At 36.0% G+C, this 23825-nt stretch overlaps 1 protein-coding gene across 1 annotated transcript; it reads left to right on the top strand.

Moving 5' to 3' along the window:
• The first annotated feature begins 516 nt into the window (after nt 1-516).
• gemin2 (gem (nuclear organelle) associated protein 2) lies at nt 517-19509 on the top strand. The gene is made up of 10 exons (XM_028821885.2): nt 517-987; nt 1253-1337; nt 4114-4203; nt 4778-4837; nt 7214-7330; nt 8201-8245; nt 13546-13614; nt 15250-15360; nt 17516-17574; nt 19130-19509. The coding sequence occupies exons 1-10, from the start codon at nt 869-871 to the stop codon at nt 19164-19166; spliced, it is 792 nt and encodes a 263-aa protein (XP_028677718.2). The 5' UTR covers nt 517-868; the 3' UTR covers nt 19167-19509.
• Nucleotides 19510-23825: the final 4316 nt, after the last annotated feature.

The raw sequence follows: 23825 nt of genomic DNA on the forward strand, positions 1-23825 counted from the left end.
TCAACCTGTGTAGTTTAACACCCGAGTTTTGATTTTTCTTTTTCAAATGAAAGGATATTATTTTTTTCATTTATACTACTTGAATCGACTTTTCAATACTATTTGGGAATTATTTAATTATAAACGTAAATGGATCAGATATAGCCTCTTATTTAACCTTTTCCTTAAGTTTCTTGATGTAATTAAGAGCTTCTCACTCGGTTAAAGCCTTCCGATCTATTACTTTAACAATCTGTATCCTTTATCACAATGTTTTTGTTGATGTCTATTTATAGTTTTTGTTCCTTTATTCTGCTCCACTACTTAGACTGTATTACTTGTTGTTTTATATGTATTTAAAATGTTTTTATAATAATGTATGTATAATTTTATTGTACATATAAATGTTTACATATTCGAAAAGCTGTGGTTAGAGTAGACCACCCACCTATAACCCACGTCCCGCAGTTGCCGACCCACTTGGGACTGCGCGTGCGCATCATATAAACGCATGCGTACATCACATATAGCTTTTACCATAGACAGATAGGTAATACGACAAGAGTGGTCAGACGGAAGCCCATTTTCAAAACTCTACGAAAGTCGGTAGGGCCATAGTTAACGGAAAAACACTGCAGACCAAATTAAGAAGGAGCGTAACCCTCATTCTGTGCCGACTCACAGTTGCACAGGTCTTTAGAAAACCACTGCATTTCACTAGCCACGAAACGTAAGCGCTGTTAAATGTAAATGTAAACTACCAAACGTCAATATCACGTCATGCAGCACGTTTAGCTCTTATTTGGCTGAGATCTTGTTCATGAATGACACCGACGGTTCCCCGTTTGTGATTTGCGCACACATTTAGACGTGTGCTTTCCTAGCAGGCATGAAGTCCGAAGCAGAGGACCTGATGCCCAGGCTTTTGCCTGTGGAAGACTACGACGTGGAGGACTTTGATCCCAGTATACCTCCCAGAAATCCTCAGGAGTATTTAAGACAGGTTCAGTAAGTAACGTGGATGTTGAGTTTCTTATTTCCTTTTTACTTTTAATATTAGTTGTAAAGTTGTCAGTACGGTGACGACACCTCAAAGTTTGCTTACTCTTTCTGTGTATCTATTACCCGCTTTCAAAGTAATATACTTCTAGGAAAAAGGGTAGTTTATATATATATATAATTAATTGTGGGAATGGATTTGTCATCCTTTTAAAAATTATATATAAATGAAAAAAGTGTTAAACACGCTTTAAACTGTAATGTACGTTTTTAGGCTCGAGGCTGCGAAGTGCCCAGATGTTGTTGTGGCTCAGATTGACCCAAAGAAACTCCAGAAAAGGCAAACTGTGAATGTGTCGGTAAGTAGAAAACATAATTGGCAAACAGGAGGCACACTGTGTTCTTTTTCACATAGATTTGTGTGTATAGCATCATTTTGAAAAACACTGAAATATTTGTTACAAAAACAACATCCATCCATTGTGCTAACCTGTTTTATCCAAACCAGGATCGTGGGTAGCTGAAACTGATCCTAGCAAGCCTATGGCGCTAGTCCATCACAGGGTGAACACAGACACACACACAAAGTTGGCAACACCAATTTACCTACCCTGCATGCCTTTGGACTGTTGTTTGCAGATGTGCACCAGAAACCAGACGTTTTTACAATGATTATTTTATATAACACTCTTCATATTGGACATTACCCATACTGGTGGTGCACAAATAAAATTCTTGGCCAAAGAGGAATTTCAGAAAGTCTTGGATGAACACCAAATAATTTTTAAAAATTAAATTTTCTCCTCTTTTTTTTGCCATTTCATAACACAAATCTCTCACTTTTGATTTCTTCTTTGCAGTGAAATTGTATTATGAAACTACAAGTTGGTTAAAAAAATATGCTTATAGTTAGTCTTTTCAAAGAGGATATTATTAAAAACCAGAACTGAAAAAATGATAAATAAAAACCAACGAAATGTAAAACATAATTTTGTAAATGATGTATAAGTTTATCAATAAATGTGTGTTTTTTTTTTTAAACTAAGTAAATCTTACCGCACTTAAAAAAAAATTTAAAAAATTACAAAAAAACTGAATTTGCTCAGGATAAGCAAGTTCAAAAGTACAACTGACCAAGTCTTAGTCTTGAGGAATACAATTTTTACCTTTTTTTTTAACAGATTTGGCTTTACTTGTACATCATCACACTATTATGTTATTCAGATAGTGTAAGAACTAACAAACTCAAAATATGTCTGTTAACAATTTCAGTAGAGTTGGCTTGTTTTGGGTGCTTTGTCCATTTCTTGGCTGACAGGCTGCATGTATCCACATTGTTTAAGCTCAGACTGTTTAAATATCATTACCCTGGGTCATTATTCAGTTTGTGCTGTATCCTCACTTTATTTGTCAATTTCCTTTTGCTTTCCAAAAAAAGTGTTTTAGTTTCTCATATTAAGTTACTACTACTGGCACTCCTCATTGTAAACAAACTAGTATAATCCTCCTAAAGATGCTCATTTTTACCCTTTCAAATAAGAACAGGATGTGCTGTTTGAAAGCTTCATCCATAACCAGCCCAGAAGAGCAAAGGAAACCGTTTCACACATTTATCCAAAAAATGTGGCATTTTTAATTACTCGGTTCAATCCAGAATGTATCATTTCTTCCTAGACCCCCAAGTATTTTTAATGGCTGAAAATTCTGCTCGCTTGTACTCTTTACAATCCAAATAAAGTCATCCATTTCTAGTCCCGCAATTGTAAGTTCATGGTTGTGGACAGACTGTATTGTAAAAACTGAATGGCATACACAAACACATTCAAGCAATTCAAACTTATTTCTTCGTCTAATGAAAGATGCTGGACAGTGGGATGAAGGCCATGTAAACCAGGTGAACAGGTAAATTCTGCACCCAAAACAATATGCAGGTGATCAACAGTGTGTTGGATTTCTATCAGAAAAAGTGTAAATGGAAAACCAAGCAGTAAATTAAATTAGGAGACCAACTGCAGGTTCAAATGAGGATGAGGAAGAAAGAAGTGAACAGAGGTGAAAAGTCAGTGAATACTAATTTAATGTGAAGAAATGTTAGGTCCTTAATTTTAAGTCAGAATGTTAATTGCATAGGAACCTCATGAACGGGCTCAGAGAGCGAGGGCTTTGCAGATTAAGCACAATAACTATTTAGTACCTCAGTATTCTGTGACTAGAGTGCTTCAGGGCTTTCAGGTAGTTACATGTGTGGCCCTAAAGTTAGTTAGCCTTTACAAAGGTATTATGTAGGAAATTAATTCTGATAAGCATCCTGTTTGGTTTGTTTTATAGACACTTTTATGCATGGTCTTGTAAAATAGATTTGAGCTATATTTTAAGCCAAAGATGTAATGTAGAGGTAGCAATTATGAACATTTTAATCTCATTTGTTTAGGTAACACAAGTTCACCTTTGCCTTAGAATGTATTTCTAGACTTGCATTCTTTCGTATCCAGATTGAATGTCCTGCAGAAATAAAGGAATTGAGTAGAATTATAGGGGAAATCTCTACAATGCTATTTGATGTTATCCTTACCTGCGATATCTGAATGTTTACATTTCCAAAATACTTACCCAGCTTGTAGTTAATGAAAGGTTTTTTAGATTAAAACTTGAAGGGGGGGGGTTGCTTATCATGACTAAAAAGCCAGATTTGAAAGTCTCTTTAGTGTACTCCAACTTTGTTTAGAGTGGAATGGAGCTGCATCAAATAAAGGAAAATGATAAGTTATATCTAGCATTTATTTCCCTATAATAGTTTTTAACAGTTTAAGCACGGGCAAGTGAAATATTTCGCTAAGGTAGACACAGATGCAGAATAGCAAAAGTTAATCTGGCAATTTAAACACTAAGGTTATCTGTTTCAAATTTCTCACATAAGGGTTTGCCACTGGTACACTGTTTCTCTCCCCACATTCTAAAAATGTGCCTGATAAGTAGACTGATAAAACTAAATTGGTTCTGTGTGAGTGAGGAAAAACTAAATTGGTTCTGTGTGAGTGAGGATGATTGGCACACTATTCAGGGTAGTTTCCTGCAAGTGTGCCCTCTTGCCAAGCATATTTTTCTTTTAACTAAACATGCATTTTTATTTTCAAGCTTTCCACTTGCCAGCCTGCTCCTGATGGATATTCCCCTAGTCTTAAGTGGCAGCAAATTCAGGTTGCCAATTTCTCTGCAGTAAGGCAGGTAAAAAATATTGTATCTTAAGTACTATAACTGTATGTTGTACTAAAATAACGAGCATCTAAAACCTGTTCAGGACATTGAGTTATCTGGCATTTTCAGTAGTATATATATATAAACTGGTTATTCATAGTGAGCTGTGTATATTTTACAATTCTCATTGGTCATGATCATTCTATTCTGTCCCTCAGCTGTTATTACACTCTTGTAACTTTCTGTGGTTTAAATTATTTTTTCATTTTAATAATTATTTGCAAATATATTTATTTTTCTAATTATGATTTCTTCAGTACATATTTATACTCAAAAATAGTGTAGGGAATTAAATAATTTTATTATGTATTGTAAGAAACCGCTGTCATTTTATTTGCAAGGTACTACTGTTATTTACAGACGTTTATTTTTATGTTCTGTGTAGTATAGTATAATATGATTTTTATTTCCTAAGAAAGATATTTGGGGAAAAAAAGGTTGTTTCAGAAATAAATGTGTTACTTTTGTAGATCTCATACAGTTGCAGTATTTGCTGATTGCAGGTCATTGTGTTATGTCAGTTTATTTCTTGTTTTCCTTTTAGAGTGTTGTCAAGCACAGAGCACACTGGCAAGCACAGGCTTTAGATGAAAATGTAATGATGGTGAGTATAGACATTTTGTTTTTAGGAATAAGTATGTTTCACAATTATTATATGATTTATAACTTTACTATTTTTAATGGTGACAAACTGTTTTTCAACCCAGAAGAGATCCAGTGTGCAGCACATTGTGGGCACTTGCCTGGCTATATAGTCTTCTACAAGTATGGTCACCAAAAAGCTTAATGGGCTGTGGATTGTATGTATTTATACAGAGCATTGCTTCCTTTTAAAAATCACTTTTTGTCAGGTCTGTAATAGTTATGGCAGCGTGCTACTTCCATTTTAATTGGTCATGAGTCCAAATGTTAGAAGAAAAGCACATAAGTTTCAATACACTTTTATATTACCACGAGTATAGTATGTCTATAACAAATGTGTGCTATTTATTGATTGTAAATTAATATGTATAGCATTAATATTGCTATGGTCTTCCTGTATATTTTTAGGGTGTCCTTGGAATAATGTGTTTGGAACTAACTGAAAATTGTAAACTGGGATGATGCATTACATATTACCAACCCCATTTCCAAAAAGTTGGTACAATATGTCAAATGCAAATAAACTGAAAGCAATGATTTGTAAATACAAATTTAATTCAAAACAGTACAAAGAGAAGATATTTAATGTTTTACCTAATAAACATTAAAGTACATTTGTAAATACAAGCCACTTCCAATTCTGAAGCCTGCAGCAGATTTCACAAAACTTGTAAAAGGTGCCTATTTATCTATGGTACTTGTCAAAAAAAAAAAAATTCCTTGTAGAAAGTTCCAAAAGTTTTAAGTGATTAGGTTACAGATGATCCTGTAAGGGTTGGGTATAAGAGGAGCATCCCAGAAAGGCTCTGTTGTTTACAAGCAAGGATGGGTTGAGACTCATCACTTTGCACTAAACTGAGTGATTGAATAGTTGACCAGTTAAGAAACACAATTTTTCAGTGACCAATTGCAAAGAGTTTAGGGATTTCACCATCTGTATTCCATAAGATTAGTAAAAGAATGTTAAAATCTGAGGAAGTCGGTTTATGTAAAGGGCAATCTTACAAACCACTATTGAATTTCCGTGATCTTCAAGTGCCCAGATAGCACAAATCTTCTTCTGTAATGGATGTAACCACACAGGCTTGGGCTTGCTTCGTTGCAGCATCTACAAATGCAAGCTAAAACAAAAATTACCCATACATCATCTACATTCAAAAACACTGGCAACTTCTTTAGGTTAAAGCTCATCTAAAACGGACTGACACAAAGTGGAAATGTGTGTAGTAATTTGACAAGTCCACCATTTAACTTGTTTTTGGAGAAAATGGGCATTGCTGTCTCCTGGCCAAAGAGGAAAAGGATCATTCCTATCAATGACAACTTCAAAAGCCATCTTCTGTCATGGTATGGAGGTGTGTTATTGTCCATGTCAATGGGAAACTAGCACATTTGTGAAGGCATTATTGCTGAAGGGAACATAGGCATTTTGGACCAACATCTTTTTCAGGGATGTCCTTAGATTTCTTTGCAAAACAATGGCAAACCACATTCAGCCTGTATTACAACAGTGTAGCTTTGTAGTCAGAGATTGTGACTGTTAGACTGTCCTGGTTGATGAGCCAAAGTTCTATAACAAGCAAGAACTGGGGGGGAAAAAATCCCACTTTTCAATATTACAACAATTAGTGTTCTCAGTTCCTAAATGCCTATTGAATGTTATTAAAAGGAAAGATCTTGTAACATGGTGCCCCAACATTTCTGGGGCATGCTGCAGGTATCGCATTTAAAATTGAGTGTTTATTTACCAAAAGTAGTTTTCAGTTAAATTAGATTTAAAGTGCATTTAACAATCACTGATTTTTATTTTCATTTGCATTTAACATTCTGTTCCAACTTTTTTTTTTTTTTTTGTTGTAAATGGGGTTGAACGCCTCTGTGATACTCTCTACCCTGGTACCTGGTCAGTGTGAATGTTTAAAGTGATAGCAGTATAAGAAAATTAGAATATGTTGCTATTCTCCTGTATGTCAGTATCGTGTTCAGAATCCTTGAAAGCCTTCACTTATTTTTATTACTGTTCTTAGCAAGGCATAAATGTATATTGCATACTTACACTGTATGCTACAAGTGCTTCCCTAACTACAGTCTAAGTGGACATTATTACTGTGTATTTGCAGTGTAACCCAGGGAAGAGTAAGTATGTAGTCATGTATGAAATAACAAATGCGCACAGTTTCCTTGGTCATTATGTGAGTTAGACTGTAAGAACTCTTAATAAGAGAAATGTAAGGTATTATTTTTTTATGTTTGAATGGAAAACCTTGTTGTTTAGATATAATGGTGAGGAGCTCCATTCTGGACTATGCCAGTGTATAAAATTTATCTATCCTTTTAGCCAAAAGTGGAGGATGATGAAGGCTGGAAGAAATTTTGTTTGGGCGAAAATGTTTACTTTCGAAGATCTGCCATCCAGGATGTCACGAATGAAGAAATGGGTATTGATTATGTGAAGGTAAGAAGCATATTATTATCTTTAAAAAACTAAATTGATATTTAATGTTGGCATGTCAAACATATTAACAGATTAAAGCAGTTACATAAATGAAGTTGCATACCTTCATTTTTTAATAGCTTAAAGAAATATTCCACCACAAATTATTTTTGTTACCCTATGTAGTTTGTAGTGGTGGCTGAGAAAAAATGTTAATCTCATGTTTTCGTACAGAATGTAAAGAAAAAAGTTCGATATAAAACAAACTGGTAGTGACCAATGCTGTATTGCAGCAAATGATGTGAACAATGTTCATGAAAAAAAAAAAATCTTGCATTACTTCTGTCTCATAATCCACAAGTCATGAATCCACCTGTGTATTCAAAATGGGCAAAATGCATGAAGAGTTATTAGTGAACAATATAATTATAGAAATTACAGAGAAAATAAAACCTTGTAGGAATGACTTTTTGAGCTGAAGTCAGGACTCTTGACCAGTGGATGAGGAGGAGAGGCAGTTCTTCAAAAAGTAATTCCCATGAGGCTTTAAGTTTCCTTTTTATAACATGCGCTGATAAGTCCATAAGTATTTATTTAACAATATTTTAGCAAAAAGTTTAACCATACGTCTGGATAACTGAAATGTGGAATATGCAACACGGGTAACATGGAAATTTCCCCTTAGTTTCTTTATACTTTTGGTCTGAATTAGAATGTTGGAGTGTGACCCATTCCTGGTTACTCTGCATTCAGTTTCAATTTCTTAAATTTAAAGACTAACAAATTTAAACAGAATTGTAAGCTTCATTTGATACTAAAAAGAATAATTAAGTCTGACTTTATTTCCAAAAACAGTAATTAAGTTTGTCTTTATTTCTGTTTATTTTTTAGGTTGGTTTTCCTCCTTTGCTAAGTATTGTCAGCAGATTAAATCAAGTAAGTATGTGTAGTACTATCTAATTTGTTCATTATTTTTAATAGCTTAAATGACTTTTATTAGTTACCTTAGAATTTGTTATACGTTTAGTTTGATGTACAATGTTTTTTCCCCTTTTGATCTATTCAGTTAACCCTCAATCAACGACATACACAAACAGCTCATAACAAATCTATATATGTATATATTCATGGCATTCATAGTCTGAATCACAATCTGATTGAATGGGTGGTCGGCTAACATCCACCACGGTGCCCTATTTCAGTTGCGAGAAGCAGATCATATAATGGTTGAAAATAGTTTTACTGTCAAATAATGCAAAGAGAACGCGACATGTGTTTCGCCCTAATTCTGAGCTCATTAGACATACACACTCACTGCACCCCCTCTCGGGAATCGAACCTCGAACGTCAACGCTAGAGGTGAAGCCCCTAACGTTGCGCCACGGCGTGTGGTTCGTTCATTTGACAGCATGTAGATCGGGGTAATTACATTCATGGCATTCGTAGTCTGAATCACGTCAGAGGTTTGATTCCCAATAAGGGGGTGCAGTGACTGTGTACGCCTGATGAGCCCAGAATTACGGCGAAACATGTGTCGCGTACTCTACATTATTTGACAGTAAAACTATTTTCAACCATATATATAATATATAAAGTCTATGTATGTATGTATGTTCCAGCATCACTTCGGAATGGCTGGAGCGATTTTCATGAAACTTGGTACACATGTTCCTCATTGGTCGACTAAAAATAATATAGGGTGAAATCAACCCTAACCCACCCCATTCTCGGTAGGGTGGTGGGTGATCTTGTGATCTTGTATGCATGTTATAATCCAGTTGACACTCTGAATGACCACCAGAGGGCGAACTGGAGATGACTGCCAGCATTCTTTGTTTGAGCCCCACCGCGTGCCCCTGTTGCTTTTGAAATTAAATAGAGTTGGCTGGTTCCAAGTGACAACTAGATGATAACATACATACAAGACCGCAAGACAAACACATTAGTGAGTCTTCATTGTTTGTTAATTTATTTTTATTTTATTATTACAGTGGAACCTCGAGATACGATCACCTCTGTATACGAGAAATTCAAAATACGAGGAAAGTATGAGCGAAAAATTCAGATCTAAATACGAGCATTGGCTCGTGTAACGAGCCACGAGCCAGGCTGTGGGTATAGCTCGCGGCTTAGCAAGGGGGCGTGGTAGCAGTTGCGAGCCGCGATCTGCGGTGTCTGCGTTTCTCACTTAAGTGCACAGGTGGGAAACTGCCCACATCCATGATTGTTCCTGTGGCTGATGGGCTGCAGCTGCCATGTCCTCCCCGCATATATAGAGAAGCGCGAGCTGGTTAAGGGGGAGAAAAAGTAAAAGGAGAGAGAGAGAGAGAGAGAGCAGGCAGGCGAGTGAGTGAGTGCAGGCTCGCGTGTAGCTGGACAGTGAGCTGAACAGGCGAGCCAAACAGCTGAAGCAGGACGGTGTAGAGAAGGTCAGCTGCATTAAAAGTGTCTCGCCTGTTGCAGAGCCCGCAGGTGAGACGCTAACAGAGAAGAAGCACCGGGATTGTCATCTGTTTTTTAAAGACGGCATCCTTTTGACGTTTTAACCTCGTGTTAAAGGATTGTTATTCTTGTGTATTTTAAACCTCCACTTCACAACTGTTTTAAGGATTATTTATTTAAAGATTTATTGAATGCTCTACTGCACTTTGGACACCTGTTTTGATTCTTTTAATAATCAGTTATATTATTTACCAGTGTTATTTATTAAAGGTAGACTACAGTATATATAATTTATCAGTGTTATTTGTTAGGAAAATTGATTTTTATGTTAATACTAGCAAAATACCCGCGCTTCACAGCGGAGAAGTAGTGTGTTAAAGAGGGAATGAAAAAAAAAGGAAACATTTTAAAAATAACGTAACATGATTGTCAATGTAATTGTGTTGTCATTGTTATGAGTGTTGCTGTGTTTTATATATATAAAACACACACACACACACATATAAACATATATATACATATACACATATATATACATATACACATCCACATATCAACATATATATATACACATATATACACACACACACGCTTTATGGGTGATGATTGTTTTACTCTTTTTATCTTTATTTTATTTTATTGTAGAATCAACTCCTATCTGCGCACACCAGGGCGGCCGTGGGCGGATGCGTATGGTGTATTCACTCCATGTTATCGTGCATTGCGCTGTCAGTGTTATTTTGATAAAAGAATTTGAACAACATATAAGAAGCGTATAAATTATTAAACAGTAAAACATTAACATTTAAGAAGTAAAGTTACATGAAGTACTACTGCAGTGCCTTCGGGTATACCTCATTTTTTGTTTGCCCATTACATGCTTAAATGTATAAATTTTTTGGTGCACCTACCCGAGAACACGCGACATATAACCGAGCGTGGGAGAAGCATGGATTTTAAACACGCGTTGAGTTCATCTGCTGGTCTCCCTCGTGGAATAACTGGTAATGTTTGACTAAAATCTACAGCGAGTAAAACGACATTACCTCCTATTTTTTTTTTTACGATCTCTGAGATCTTGCTTTTTTCGGTTCAAGGCTTCATAAGCTCTTTTATGTTGTATGGTGTACTTATCCCAAACCATCATCTTTGAATGTTGCAAGACTTTCGCCTTGTATGTAGATCGGGGTAATTACATTCATTGCATTCCTAGTCTGAATCACAATCTGATTGTATGGGTGGTTACCTGGCACTGTAGGGTTGCCACCCGTCCTTTAAAATACGGAATCGTGCCGCGTTTGAGAATGAAATTGCGCGTCCCGTTTTGAATCAATACTGGACGGGATTTATCCCGTTTTTTTTTTTATCATTTTTTTTTTAAAGCAGCATCTCATGCAAATCATCCCACACGCATTTTATGAAGATGCCTCCTTTCCTACTTTGGATTGGGTAATACTTGATGTCATCGTTAGTTTGATTGGTGTTTTTAACTGTCCAGTGAGGAGGGCGTGTCTTTTAAGTACAGTCTGCAAAGTGTTGGCACTGAGATGTGGCGTCAGTGCCAAAGTTGAAGCCCCTAACGTTGCGGTCAGCAAGTCGGCTAACATCCGCCATGTGCCGTCTTTCAGTTGCGAGAAGCAGATCATAGAATGGTTGAAACTGTTGCCCCTAACGTTGCGCCACGGCATGTGGTTAGTTTATACCTCGTGTCTTCTCATTAAACTTTTATCTCGCGAATATGTTATTGCAATCCGCAGCGGGAGCGTTTCTATAAAGTTAATTGAAACTTACGTTTTACACCGTGCTTTGTTTCCCTTATGAACATGCTTGTATGCTTAACTCGCTCCGTTCTCAATTGTTTAATTAATTTTTTGCTCTTCGCTGTTTGCGGCTGTTCCTCCATTTCCCCCTACTTCGTTCTTTTATCTCGCGAATATGTTATTGCAATCCTTAACGGGAGCGTTTCAATAAACTGATTGGTTGAAACTGTTGCCCCTAACGTTGCGCCACAGCGTGTGGTTAGTTTATACCTCGTGTCTTCTCATTAAACTTTTATCTCGCGAATATGTTATTGCAATCCGCAGCGGGAGCGTTTCTATAAACTTAATTGAAACTTACGTTTTACACCGTGCTTTGTTTCCCTTATGAACATGCTTGTATGCTTAACTCGCTCCGTTCTCAATTGTTTAATTAATTTTTTGCTCTTCGCTGTTTGCGGCTGTTCCTCCATTTCCCCCTACTTCGTTCTTTTATCTCACGAATATGTTATTGTAATCCTTAACGGGAGCGTTTCAATAAACTGATTGAAAATAGTTTTGCATTTACCTTTTTAGTAAAAGGCGAGCTTTTAAGCCTGAGAAATCACCCCGTAAATGCACACGTTTAATTGCACATGTGTTAATATGTATGGTTACACAGTATTAAAAGACAGTGAACAACGTCAGTTACCTTTCTTCCCGCGTTTGATAAAAGGTGAGCTTTTAAGCCTGAGAAATCACCCCGTAAATGCACACGTTTAATTGCACATGTGTTAATATGTATGCTTACACAGTATTAAAAGACAGTGAAAAATTAACGTCATTTACCTTCGTTCCCGTGTGTGACTCGTGCTGTAAATGTCTTCCTTGTTTTTAGTTCACGTGATTACGTAGGAGGCGTGATGACGCGATACGTGACTCCGCCTCCTCCATTACAGTGTATGGACAAAAAATATGTTCCAGTTATGACCATTACGCTTTGAATTTCGAAATGAAACCTGCCTAACTTTTGTAAGTAAGCTGTAAGGAATGAGCCTGCCAAATTTCAGCCTTCCACCTACACGGGAAGTTGGAGAATTAGTGATGAGTGAGTCAGTGAGTGAGTGAGTCAGTCAGTGAGGGCTTTGCCTTTTATTATTATAGATATTTGGGGTGCAGAACGGATTAACTGGATTTCCATTATTTTCAATGGGGAAGTTTGTTCTAGATACGAGAAATTCGCTATACAAGCTCAGTGCTGGAACGAATTAAACTCGTATCTAGAGGTTCCACTGTATTACTTATTATTATTATTACCACGCTTATATTCACCTGTTTGTTGTCTGGTACAAATCTTTAATAGTGTATATGTTTAATAATTAATTGTCATTCAAGAATGTTAAATTTTAGATTGAGATAGAAAAAGAGCAGCAAGAGCTGATAAATAATGTCGAGAAGAAGAAAATGAACAAAAAAGAGCTGCATATAATAAAAATCCAGAACAAAGAGAATTGTCCAATTAACAAAAAAGAGAAAAATTTCACAATTTGTGAACAGCAATGCAAAAAAGCAACGTTTATAGATGCAAGTTAGAGGATTGTTTTTGATGAGGCGTTAATGTTATTTAACTTTGTATTAACTTTTTATTACGTTTTGTTACGGTTATTATTTTTTTTTTTACTTTTTTACTACTTTTTATTATTCAGTAGTATTTAAAATACAGTTGTAGTGAAATAGTCAAGTAACGGATTTTTTTATCTATAATAACTAAGGACCAAACTGTCTTCTTCCTGCGTCCAGCATACTCGTCTGTATACCATCTCTTTAAATACAATTGCTTCCTCTAAAGGAGTAGCGCCCCAATGCACTTCAAGCAGTGCATTGCCACAAGATAGCAGGCGCCCGCTCCCGGGAGTTGGCAAGCCAAGCAAGCAGAGGGTGGAGCCCCCTAGTGTAATAGTAATTTTCAAAATAGGGGATAATATATTAATGTTTTGCTTAAGAAAACATTAATCATGTTTTGATGTATATTCTTTTGTAATCATTTTTATTTTTAAGTCAGTGATAACCCAAGTATTGGAGTATTTAATAACCTGGTTTGAAGAGGAAGAATTCTCTCCTGAACTGGTGAGTTTTTTTGCCCTTAATTTTTTCTTTTCAGTGAAATCTAAACAATATACCAAAAAACATTTCTATGTATTTTACACATTTATCAAAAGTGAGTTGTTTTAACATAAGTGGATCTATAATAGAGATCGGTTATGTTTAAGTATGATGTAATAATGTATTATATGGAGAATTTAACAATATATTTTTTTAAATCATTCATATGACAGTATAGCACTTTAACCATTAAAATCCAACAAGGATAAATTCATATTAATGAATTTGGCTATGAGAATCAAGTAATTTAATCTTTTTCCTAAAAACAAAGGAACAATACTCAACGTGACAGTATAGCACAGTGAGTGTTTTGTTACTGGCTTTCAACAGGCAGGTCTGAACTGATAACGGGTCAACACCCTGCTGAGTATTTTATATACTTGAACTGGTATTACTTTTCTGACACTTTAGCTAAAGGCAACTTTGAAAGTCATCAAGATTAGAGATGCATTTAAAAATCAAAGGCCACCATTCAGAGCTCAGTCACACAGGAAATGTCTGCTTGTGGAACAGAAAAGCACAGAGTTGCCTTGTCATGTGGTGGCTGAACCAGGCAGCTTTCATCCTTTTATTTATTTATTTATATTTATTTATTTATGATACTAAATAGTATCATCTCCAGACAGAAGAGCAGCTTCAGCGACAGACTGCTGTCACTGTCCTGCTCCACAGACAGACTGAGGAGATCGTTCCTCCCCCAAACTATGCGACTCTTCAATTCCACCCGGGGGGGGGGGGGGGGGGGGGGGGGGGGGGGTAAACATTAACATTTAACATTATACAAAGTTATTGTCTGTTTTTCACCTGCATTATTATCTTTCTTTAATTTAATATTATTTATTGTATCAGTATGCTGCTGCTGGAGTATGTGAATTTCCCCTTGTGATTAATAAAGTATCTATCTATCTGTCTGTCTGTCTGTCTGTGAGAGTTGTGAACTGCAATGCTTAGAGACAGCAAACGGGGTCCCATTTATTTGAATCCATTAATAAAAAGTGGTGTGGGGACCAAAAATTCATGGTTGTAAGTGCACTGCTAGTAGCTTTTATTACTATTTCAGATCTTGATTAAGCGGCCCTTTAACTTGTGGTTGGTGAGCAACCTGAGGAAAAAATCCCATCTATGTAGACTAGGACTACACCCCTACCTGTGCTTGTTTCCTTGGATTTAGCCCTTGGTAACTTTGGGGACCGGCTCTACACATTTACATAACTGGGTTTGACTATATTAGAACCTTTTTGAAACAGGATGAAAATGAAATAAAGACAATTTAAAATAACTGAATCTTTAAATGCTACAGAATTGGCTTGTAAAGATACTGAGTTCAGTTTTCAGATTAATTTCTTTATCATTGTCATTATTACCAGCTAATCATTACTAGCTAACCCCAGGTCATGGATACTTTAGTTCTCATTTCTAAATCAAATTAATTAAATAAAGTTCTTATACTGTGTATGTGTCCTTAGAATTTGGGGGGGGGGGGGATATGAAGTATATTGTGTTTTACAAAATGGTGCACATATCAAGCATCAGCTCTGAGGTTGTTCATATATATACTGTATATAAAAAATATTTTTTTTCTTTCCAATTATACCATAGGGAAGATGGATGTATGCACTCCTGGCTTGTATAGAAAAACCCCTACTGCCTGAAGTCCATTCCCTTATTCGACAGTTGGCAAGACATTGTGCTGCAGTCCGGGCCAGACTAGTGAGTGTGTCTGTCTATAATTCATTTAAAATCTTTACATTGATGAAAACAAATAATAAAGTTTAGTCATTAAATGTTAATACAGTATTTCAAGTCATACAGTCTTTTGTTAGAGTAAAGTTTTGCAGACAATTTTTAAATCTGAATTTTTATTTTTTTACACACTGATTCAAACAAATACTGTTACTGAGGTAGTATATTGAAATTTTATAAATGTCACTAAATATTAAATGAATAAGTAGGGCAATTTTTGTAAACTGTATACACAAATGTATTAAAACATTCAAGTAAAAAGAACATTCTTGATCTCTTTTGTAAACTATAACCTTACTTAATGAAATCAAGGTAGTACAGTTATTAAGAAAAATAACACACAAACACACCACTAACACATTTAAAGGCTATATATAAATGCAAACTATGTACACAGCTTTTGTCTGTGAATAGCTTATGAAGTCTTTATAATTTAGAAAATTTTGCAAGGAACACTAGAATGTTCACATACTCTTCTGTGAGGCATGATTGTTTTGAGCCCTGATGTACTAAATACATGTTCAGAAGCACTGAAATGGGATAGTGCCTTACGTTATATAGTAATTGTGATGAAATATAAGTTTAAAGTCACATGTAATAAAATAAAAGAAAGTTAACTCGCTACAGAAGCACACTTCGTGGCGAGGGTTTAGAAATCAAGGAAACGGAGCCAAAGAATACATTGGGTCTTGAGCAAAAATAATTGCAGGCTCCTGTCTTAACACATTAAATATTTAAGTAGCTACAAAAAATGTTTGTCTGTAGAAAAAAAATATCAAATGCAAAAGTTTATCTGGCTTTCACTGATTGTTTCCATAATTTAAAAACAATTTACCTACCTCTCGATATTCTTTGTATTGACACGCTTGTTGGAAGTGTTTGGCTAAAGTGATTGCGTTAGCCCCTTTTGTTGGTATACCCTCTTTGTCTATTAAGCATGCTGCTGAAGTTGCCATCATATTATCACCTGAAAGTGGAGGGGAAGAGGGTGTGGCAACCTGAGCCATGCCCATAGGTAGCCTATGAGGCTCGATTGTCAAAAGCCAGAGTGAACCGGAGTGCATTTGTAATGTTGGCTATAGAATCAACACAATGAAAAATTGAAACAGTTTTTAAAATGTTACCATCAATACTTAGCAATATTTTGATACTTGTGACAACCCCACACACAAGTCCTTCTGTACCTTTATACAATGTTCACTGAACATCTTCAGTACAAGTATTTTGGGTGCCTTTCTATTCCACAAAACCACAAATCCCTCAATCCCTCAGGTAGGTTAAACATCAGAAAGACACTAATAATAAATATATCATCAAATCTCAAATGCAGTCTCGTATATCCATTCAGTTTCTTAATCAGCCTATGCAGGACAGTGTCACAGGGAACATGGACCCTACCCCAGCAAACGCTGGGCACAAGGCAGGAACAGTACAAAGTGCCTGTCTATCGTAGGGTACGTGCATAAACACAGAGAATAGGGCTAATTTAACCATGCCAATTTACCTAATCCGCATGTCATTTGACTATGAAAGGAAACCGGAGCACCCGGAGGGAACTTGAATAAGGAGAACATGCAAACTCCTCACAGGGAACCTCAGATTCCTTGTGTCAACCCTCTCACTGTTTATTCTTGCTCTTTGAAAGGGTACTGCCTGCAGGTCTTAAAAAATCAACACTGCTTTTATCCAAAAGAACAGCCTTATTTTTTAATTAATGCATTTTTTTTTTTAGAAAAGTGATTTTAAAAGCTCTTTTATAATTGTCTTGTGATGCTTTTTTGTATGTTCACTCATATAATGGCTGCTTAAAAAGGTTTGTAGGAAACGCAGAAAAAAGTAGCTTACACTTTAACTTTGCGCATTATATAGTCGTTCGTTAGTTAATCTCCAAGATTCATTGTTTCCAGGAAACACACCCCAGAACTGTTACATATGATACAGGATGGAGCACCTTGAGGAAATTGAATGCCAGCATTCTAGGCAATAGGGCACAATGATGATTTAATCAAGATGGTTGTTGTTTGAAGAAGAAAAAGTAATTTCTCTGGGTTTAGAATGTTTAATTCAATTTGGTGAGTGATTACAGAAACACTGACAGCTTATATGCTAATCTTTCTCTTAGGAGAATAAAGATGATGAAAGGCTTTCGGCTCTGAACTTACTCATTTGCCTAGTTGCCAGGTATGTATTGACACATTTGCTGCTGTTGTCTTCAATTCTGATTTTTGAATTTTTTTTTTTGTTTTAATATTGAGTATGTTTTCAGTATTTTATGTGTTTGTATATACCATGTAAGATGAATGATCAAGCTTTATATGAGGATTCAAAATCTTCCTTGTAAAATACTGAAATTTTAATATCAGTTTTAATGTAAAATCTTTACTACAAAAAAAAAAACCATTATTTATATATATATATATATATATATATATAATGGTATTACTGATTTCTGTAACCTCTTGTCTTTTAATACTTTTGAGTGCAGAAAAGTAAAATAAACATACTGACTTGTTGTAGATCCTTGATTTTTAATCACTTTTCACCCATTGTTGCTGACTGGGTTCACAGGGTGATAATAAAATGGAGTAAAACACATTTGGTCCAAAAGTCCAGCCTAGGCATTCATACCTGGGGTCATATTCTGAATTTAGATCGACATACAAATATTTATCTCCATTTAAGCTTTGGGATTGGATTTTCTGTATCGTTGTGTTAGCGGATATAAGCAAAAAAAAAACCTGAATGGAACTGGGTAAATCTAGCTGTGCAGATTTAGCGGTCATAGTAGGTGAATGTTAAAGAAACATTTATAAAGGATATAATTAATAGAGCCTTTGGCATATTAACATATACATCCGGAAAGTATTCGCAGCGCATCACTTTTTCCACATTTTGTTATGTTACAGCCTTATTCCAAAATGGATTAAATTCATTTTTTTCCTCCGAATTCTACACACAACACCCCATAAAGACAACGTGAAAAAGTTTACTTGAGGTTTTTGCAAATTTATTAAAAATAAAAAAACTGAGAAATCCCATGTACATAAGTACTCACAGCCTTTGCTCAATACTTTGTCGATGCACCTTTGGCAGCAATTACAACCTTATATAGACAGGTGTGTGCCTTTCCAAATCATGTCCAGTCAACTGAATTTACCACAGGTGGACTCCAATTAAGCTGCAGAAACATCTCAAGGATGATCGGGGAAACAGGATGCACCTGAGCTCAATTTTGAGCATCATGGCAAAGGCTGTGAATACTTATGTATATGTGCTTTCTCAATTTTTTTATTTTTAATAAATTTGCAAAAATCTCAAGTAAACTTTTTTCACGTTGTCATTATGGGGTGTTGTGTGTAGAATTCTGAGGGAAAAAAATGAATTTAATCCATTTTGGAATAAGGCTGTAACATATGAAAATGCGGAAAAAGTGATGCGCTGTGAATACTTTCCGGATGCACTGTATTCTCCAGTCTCGGAATCGGCTACAGTAGGTTTATGCTTCATTGTAAGAGAAAACAAAGTGTTTTACACAATTTCTGAAATGGCCACTGATAACTTTCACTGTGAATTTGAACTTGATGTGTTTACATGCTAACTCAATAATCTTATTTGTAACTAATTTATCCACTTAAACGTAAAACTATTACATTTAGTTGAAATAGGTATTTAGTTAATGGGTACTTTTTTGTAATGGTCAGTCATATGAACTTCAGTGTCTTTTTTTTTATTGTAGGTACTTTGAACAGAATGACTTGGCTGACAAAGAATGATACTACGGAGTAATTTATAGTAAATGAATGTTTGAAGTAAAAACAAACAAGCTTTCAGTTGGGAGAATGAAAAGAAGAATAAAAGATTTTTCAGAAGTGCATTGTCAAGTCATTTTTCTTTTATTTAGTAACGAATATGTTAGTTATCGGTTACCATTTCCTTTTACCTTTGTGCAGAATTTTAAAAACTTGTTCTTTTATTGAAAGTTAAACAGTCAAAATACCTTTGCAAGATTTGTATTGTGAAAATAGAAAGTAATTCTTCATTTGTTTATAATTTACACATTTTAGTACATTTTTAATTTTTCATTGTATTTTTCTAAATAAATTTGTTTTTTAAGCATCTTTTGTGTTTGTGTATTTTAGTCAGCCATCATCTGTCTATTTATCTCTTTTCTGTACGTTAATTTTCCTGCTTTGGTACATACAGAGCTTGAATCTCTCCAGTGAGTAATTTTATAAAAAAACATTTTTCAGAGCTATAGATGTGTTATAGTATAGTGATTCTTCAGATTTATAACCACAATTTGAATTGTACATAAAACAGAGAATAAACAAGGAGACGTTATCTATTAAATCATGTTGTATTTTTGCACCTGAACATTTATTCCAAGTAACGAAACACTCAAGGGATGTTTGGTTGCACAATGGCAAAATATAATGTAACACAAACTTATGCTGCCTTTCTGACTCTGCTTTCAAAAGTGTTTACATTCTATGTGGTAAGGTGGTTTATTCGCTTGTCTAAAACCAAGGCATCACATAATCCTTGTACACCAACACTGTTCTTCTGAGCTCAGTCCAAACAGAGCTCCCTAGGGTGGAACAGCTCTTCTTTGGTTATAGGGACACCGTGCTAGAACTCGCCCTACTAGTACAACAATCAAGCTGTATTTACTACTTAAAGATCACAGTCTGTTTTATGGACAAGAACTGTCAGGAACAATGTTCTGCCACCAAACTTGCTGGAGGGCACTGGCTATCCTTCTAGATCTTGCCATTAAAAGAGTAATATGATACGGTATCCCAATCATCCATTTTCATATGCACTTATAGGAAAGCCACAGCCTTTCACAGTAAGCACTGGACACCAGTCCATCACAAGGCGAACACACAGAAACACACAGCAGCGTCAATTTAACTTCACCAATCTACCTAACCTTCATGTCTTTGAACTGTGCTGTTCCCTAACATTAAAAGGACTCACTCATGGGACATAAATTGATTATTTGAGCTTGCCTCCTTCGGGCCGGTTTATTTCATGCTCAGAACACTTGCACACACACATCATATCATGGCTGCCACACGTTTCCAGCGTTCTTGTGATGTGTCCTCTGAGCACGTCATTAGAAATTAAGGGCAGGTTATATCATGCTCAGAACGTGTACATGCACGCATCATGGCTGCCACGTGTTGCCAGCGTTCATTTGACAAATTCTCTGAGCATGTTCTCAGAAATTAATGTGACGGGTGTACAGTGTGTTCAAGTTGGAATGTAATGTCAGCTTTGTTGTTTACTATCAACGTGACAACAGGCTTGCAGCTCCAACAAGATCTAATCGGCGTGCTTTGTTGTTTGATGAATGGTTTGATGCGGTGAAGAAAGACATAAAGCTTAAATCCTGACATGCAAATGTCTTCATGGTGCTTTTCTTCATCCATTTCTCAGATAAGCAACACACGCATTGTGTATTCCCCATCCTAATGATGTGATACATTTAAAGGTATCACATATTGTCTTGACATTCTGTGCCGCTGTAGCTGTCTTTTTTTTCCCAAATTCACAACAGCATCAGAATGCAAATAATTTTTATTTTTAACATCTCGCTTCCCTCAACTCACAACACAGTGAAGCCATATGTTGTTTCTGCCCATAATGATTTCTCGCACTGACACCTGGTAGAATCCTCCAGATTTACTTAAAGTATGCGTGCAAGTATAGATAGTACACTGCTTGTGCAGCAGCAGCATCCTCAAGCTCCGATATTGAGAAGCATTAAGTATATCCTCAGTCTTAGATTTATGTTTACACCAGAAAAACAAGCCAAAAGCTTTTAATTTTTTTTTCTTGTTGAAAAAAATGTATTATGTGTAACAGAAACTTGTTAAAACCATAACATTCATCATAAAAACAGTATAAGTCAAAGTGAACTTTATTGTCATCTCAACCATATACAAGTATACAGATAGATGACATTGTGAAGCTTAGGGTCCACAGTGTAACAACATGACGTGCAAATAGTAAGTTCAAAATAGAATTTAAAATTAAAACACAAGACAAGACATTGTGCAAGGACAAGACAAAGAAGTAACAACAATACTGATGTGTAAGATATGTAATATAATTAATAAATAATAGATATACTGTAGATAATACAGAAATGATCAGTGTATGATAATAGTTGTTTAAGACGTGTAAACAATGACGTCAGAATGTTTCACAGCAGAAGGATACCAACAGTGTCAAAATACTTAAAGGTCAGTATGAGATTTTCAGTTCTTTTCTACATGCACACTCGTCTTTACAGGATAGTGGCTCACGTGTATAAAAGTTCTGTTTTTAGAGGTGGTTGAGGCCGTGTGGAAGATCCCAGGGGGCAGCCTGGTGTTAAGGAGTCTAACAGCTTGGGGGTAAAAACTCTCCTGCAGCCTGGCAGATCTGGCTCTGATGCTGCAGTATCTTCTCTTGGATGGCAGAAGTGTGAAAAGTCCATGTGAGGGGTGTACGGGATCCTGTACAATGCTGCAGGCCTTGCGGACACGGTTTGTAAAATATGTCCTGAAGTGAAGGGAGAGGCACCCCAATAATGTATAGAAGCTATGCCTAATATTCACTGCCGTACAATAGCTGCTTGAAGAAGGGGCCTGAGTTGCCTCGAAAGCTTGCATATTGTAATCTTTTTAGTTAGCCAATAAAAGGTGTCATTATGCTTGACTTCTCACCAGGGACGGATTTTCCTATAGGCTAACTAGGCTTCAGCCTAGGGCCTCAAGATCAAGAGGGGCCTACATTCAAATTGTTAGCAAAATTTTATTATCTCTCATGTAATTTACAAACTTAAAAATGGAAGGTGAAAGGGCCTCATAAGTGGAATAGCCTAGGGCCTCTATTCATATAAATCCGGCCCTGCTTCTCACTACATAAAGTTTCAGAAAGTAGTTTTTTTTTTTTTGCAGCATGATGTTATTTCATCCACTAGATGGCAGCAAAAATACTGCCCTGATTCTTACTCAGGCGTAACATCATAAAGCGCATCATTACACGTTACCCTGAGCTTTACTTGAGTTTAATCATAATTTCAATGAGGAGGTTAACAGACTTCATCTGGATTCAGATGCACAGAAAGTAGTAAACTAAGGATAGATTTGGGCTCCCAGTGCCCCTGAAACAGGGCTGTACAGTATTTAACACAGTTGATTTATAATTGCAGAATTTTGGGTTTAGAATCCTGCCAGGGTACTATTTGGAGTTGGCACATTCAGGCCATTTCTGTAAGTTTTTTTTCCCTGTGTATTTTATTTTCCCTTGCATATCCCAAAGAAATGCATTATAAGTTAAATTGACCGGTCTAAACTGGGTTAACTTGTGTAAGTGTGCCCTACAGTGCCCCCCATAGTGCTTCCTGTCTTATGCTCAGTGCTGCTAGAAAATGCTCTGCCTCCCTATAGCCATTAATTTCAAATAAATAGATTTGGAGAGTGGATGGATAGATGGAATAGCATTACATTCTCAAAACTCCTAAATCTAATTCAGGGTCATCCGAGCCTATACTGTCAACCCATTTATATTTATTTGCTTAGCAAACACTTTTATCTAAAGAGACTTACAAAAGAGGTCAACATGATCAAATAACATCAGTCTGGGGACTGCTTGGGAACAAATGTTACAGGACAAGGGTACATAGTTGATTTCAACAAGTGAAAAGCGCAAAACAAAATATAAGCGAGTTACAATTCCCAGATTTGCAAAACCTAACAGCCACCACTTAGCTATCACAGGTCTGAATGGTTGAGAAGGAGCAAAAGACCTCACTAGTGTCTCCATATACATACAGTAGGTGCCCACAAGTTAGGAAACACCTCCGGACAGGACATCAGTCCATTACAGAGTCCACTTATGTACATACCTCATAACTCTATTGTGAAACATAGGACGTGTGAGAGCAAACATTAAGAAGAATATTAGGGAAGCTAAAAGATGGAGAGGAATATTGCAGATAAGGTGAAAGATGACCCAAAGATCTTTTTTCAGTATTTTTGCAGTAAAATAACAGTCAAGGAGGAGGTGAAGTGTATCAGGAATAGCAGACAGACAGTGATATAGTGAATGACCTAAATTTGAATTTTTCTGACGTTTTCACATGTGAGGAAGTGGATAACCAAAAAAAACTACTAATGAGACTAATGAGGTGGTGGGGGATTTGAAAATTGTAGAGGGAGAAGTCCACCTCAGATTAAATAAAATGAAATCAAATAAGCACCAGGACCAGATAATATTTATCTTTGAGTGCTTAAGTAGGTTAGCAAGTACATATATAAATCCTTGACAAATAGTTTTAGGAAGTCCCTGCACAATGGAGAAATTCCAAAGGACTGGAAAATAGCAAATATTATCCTGTTATATAAAAATGGTGATTGGTCAGATCCAAGTAACCACAG

Source organism: Erpetoichthys calabaricus, chromosome 16 (genome assembly GCF_900747795.2).
Source record: "Erpetoichthys calabaricus chromosome 16, fErpCal1.3, whole genome shotgun sequence".
NCBI classification, from domain to species: domain Eukaryota; kingdom Metazoa; phylum Chordata; class Cladistia; order Polypteriformes; family Polypteridae; genus Erpetoichthys; species Erpetoichthys calabaricus.

What these genes read in the sequence shown, in the direction of transcription:
- gemin2 (XM_028821885.2), top strand. Translation starts at nt 869, where the DNA reads ATGAAGTCCGAAGCAGAGGACCTGATGCCCAGGCTTTTGCCTGTGGAA. An exon ending in TGGGTATTGATTATGTGAAG is followed by an intron (nt 7,331 to 8,200) that starts GTAAGAAGCATA and finishes TTTATTTTTTAG; the next exon opens with GTTGGTTTTCCTCCTTTGCT. An exon ending in TTGTCAGCAGATTAAATCAA is followed by an intron (nt 8,246 to 13,545) that starts GTAAGTATGTGT and finishes TTTATTTTTAAG; the next exon opens with TCAGTGATAACCCAAGTATT.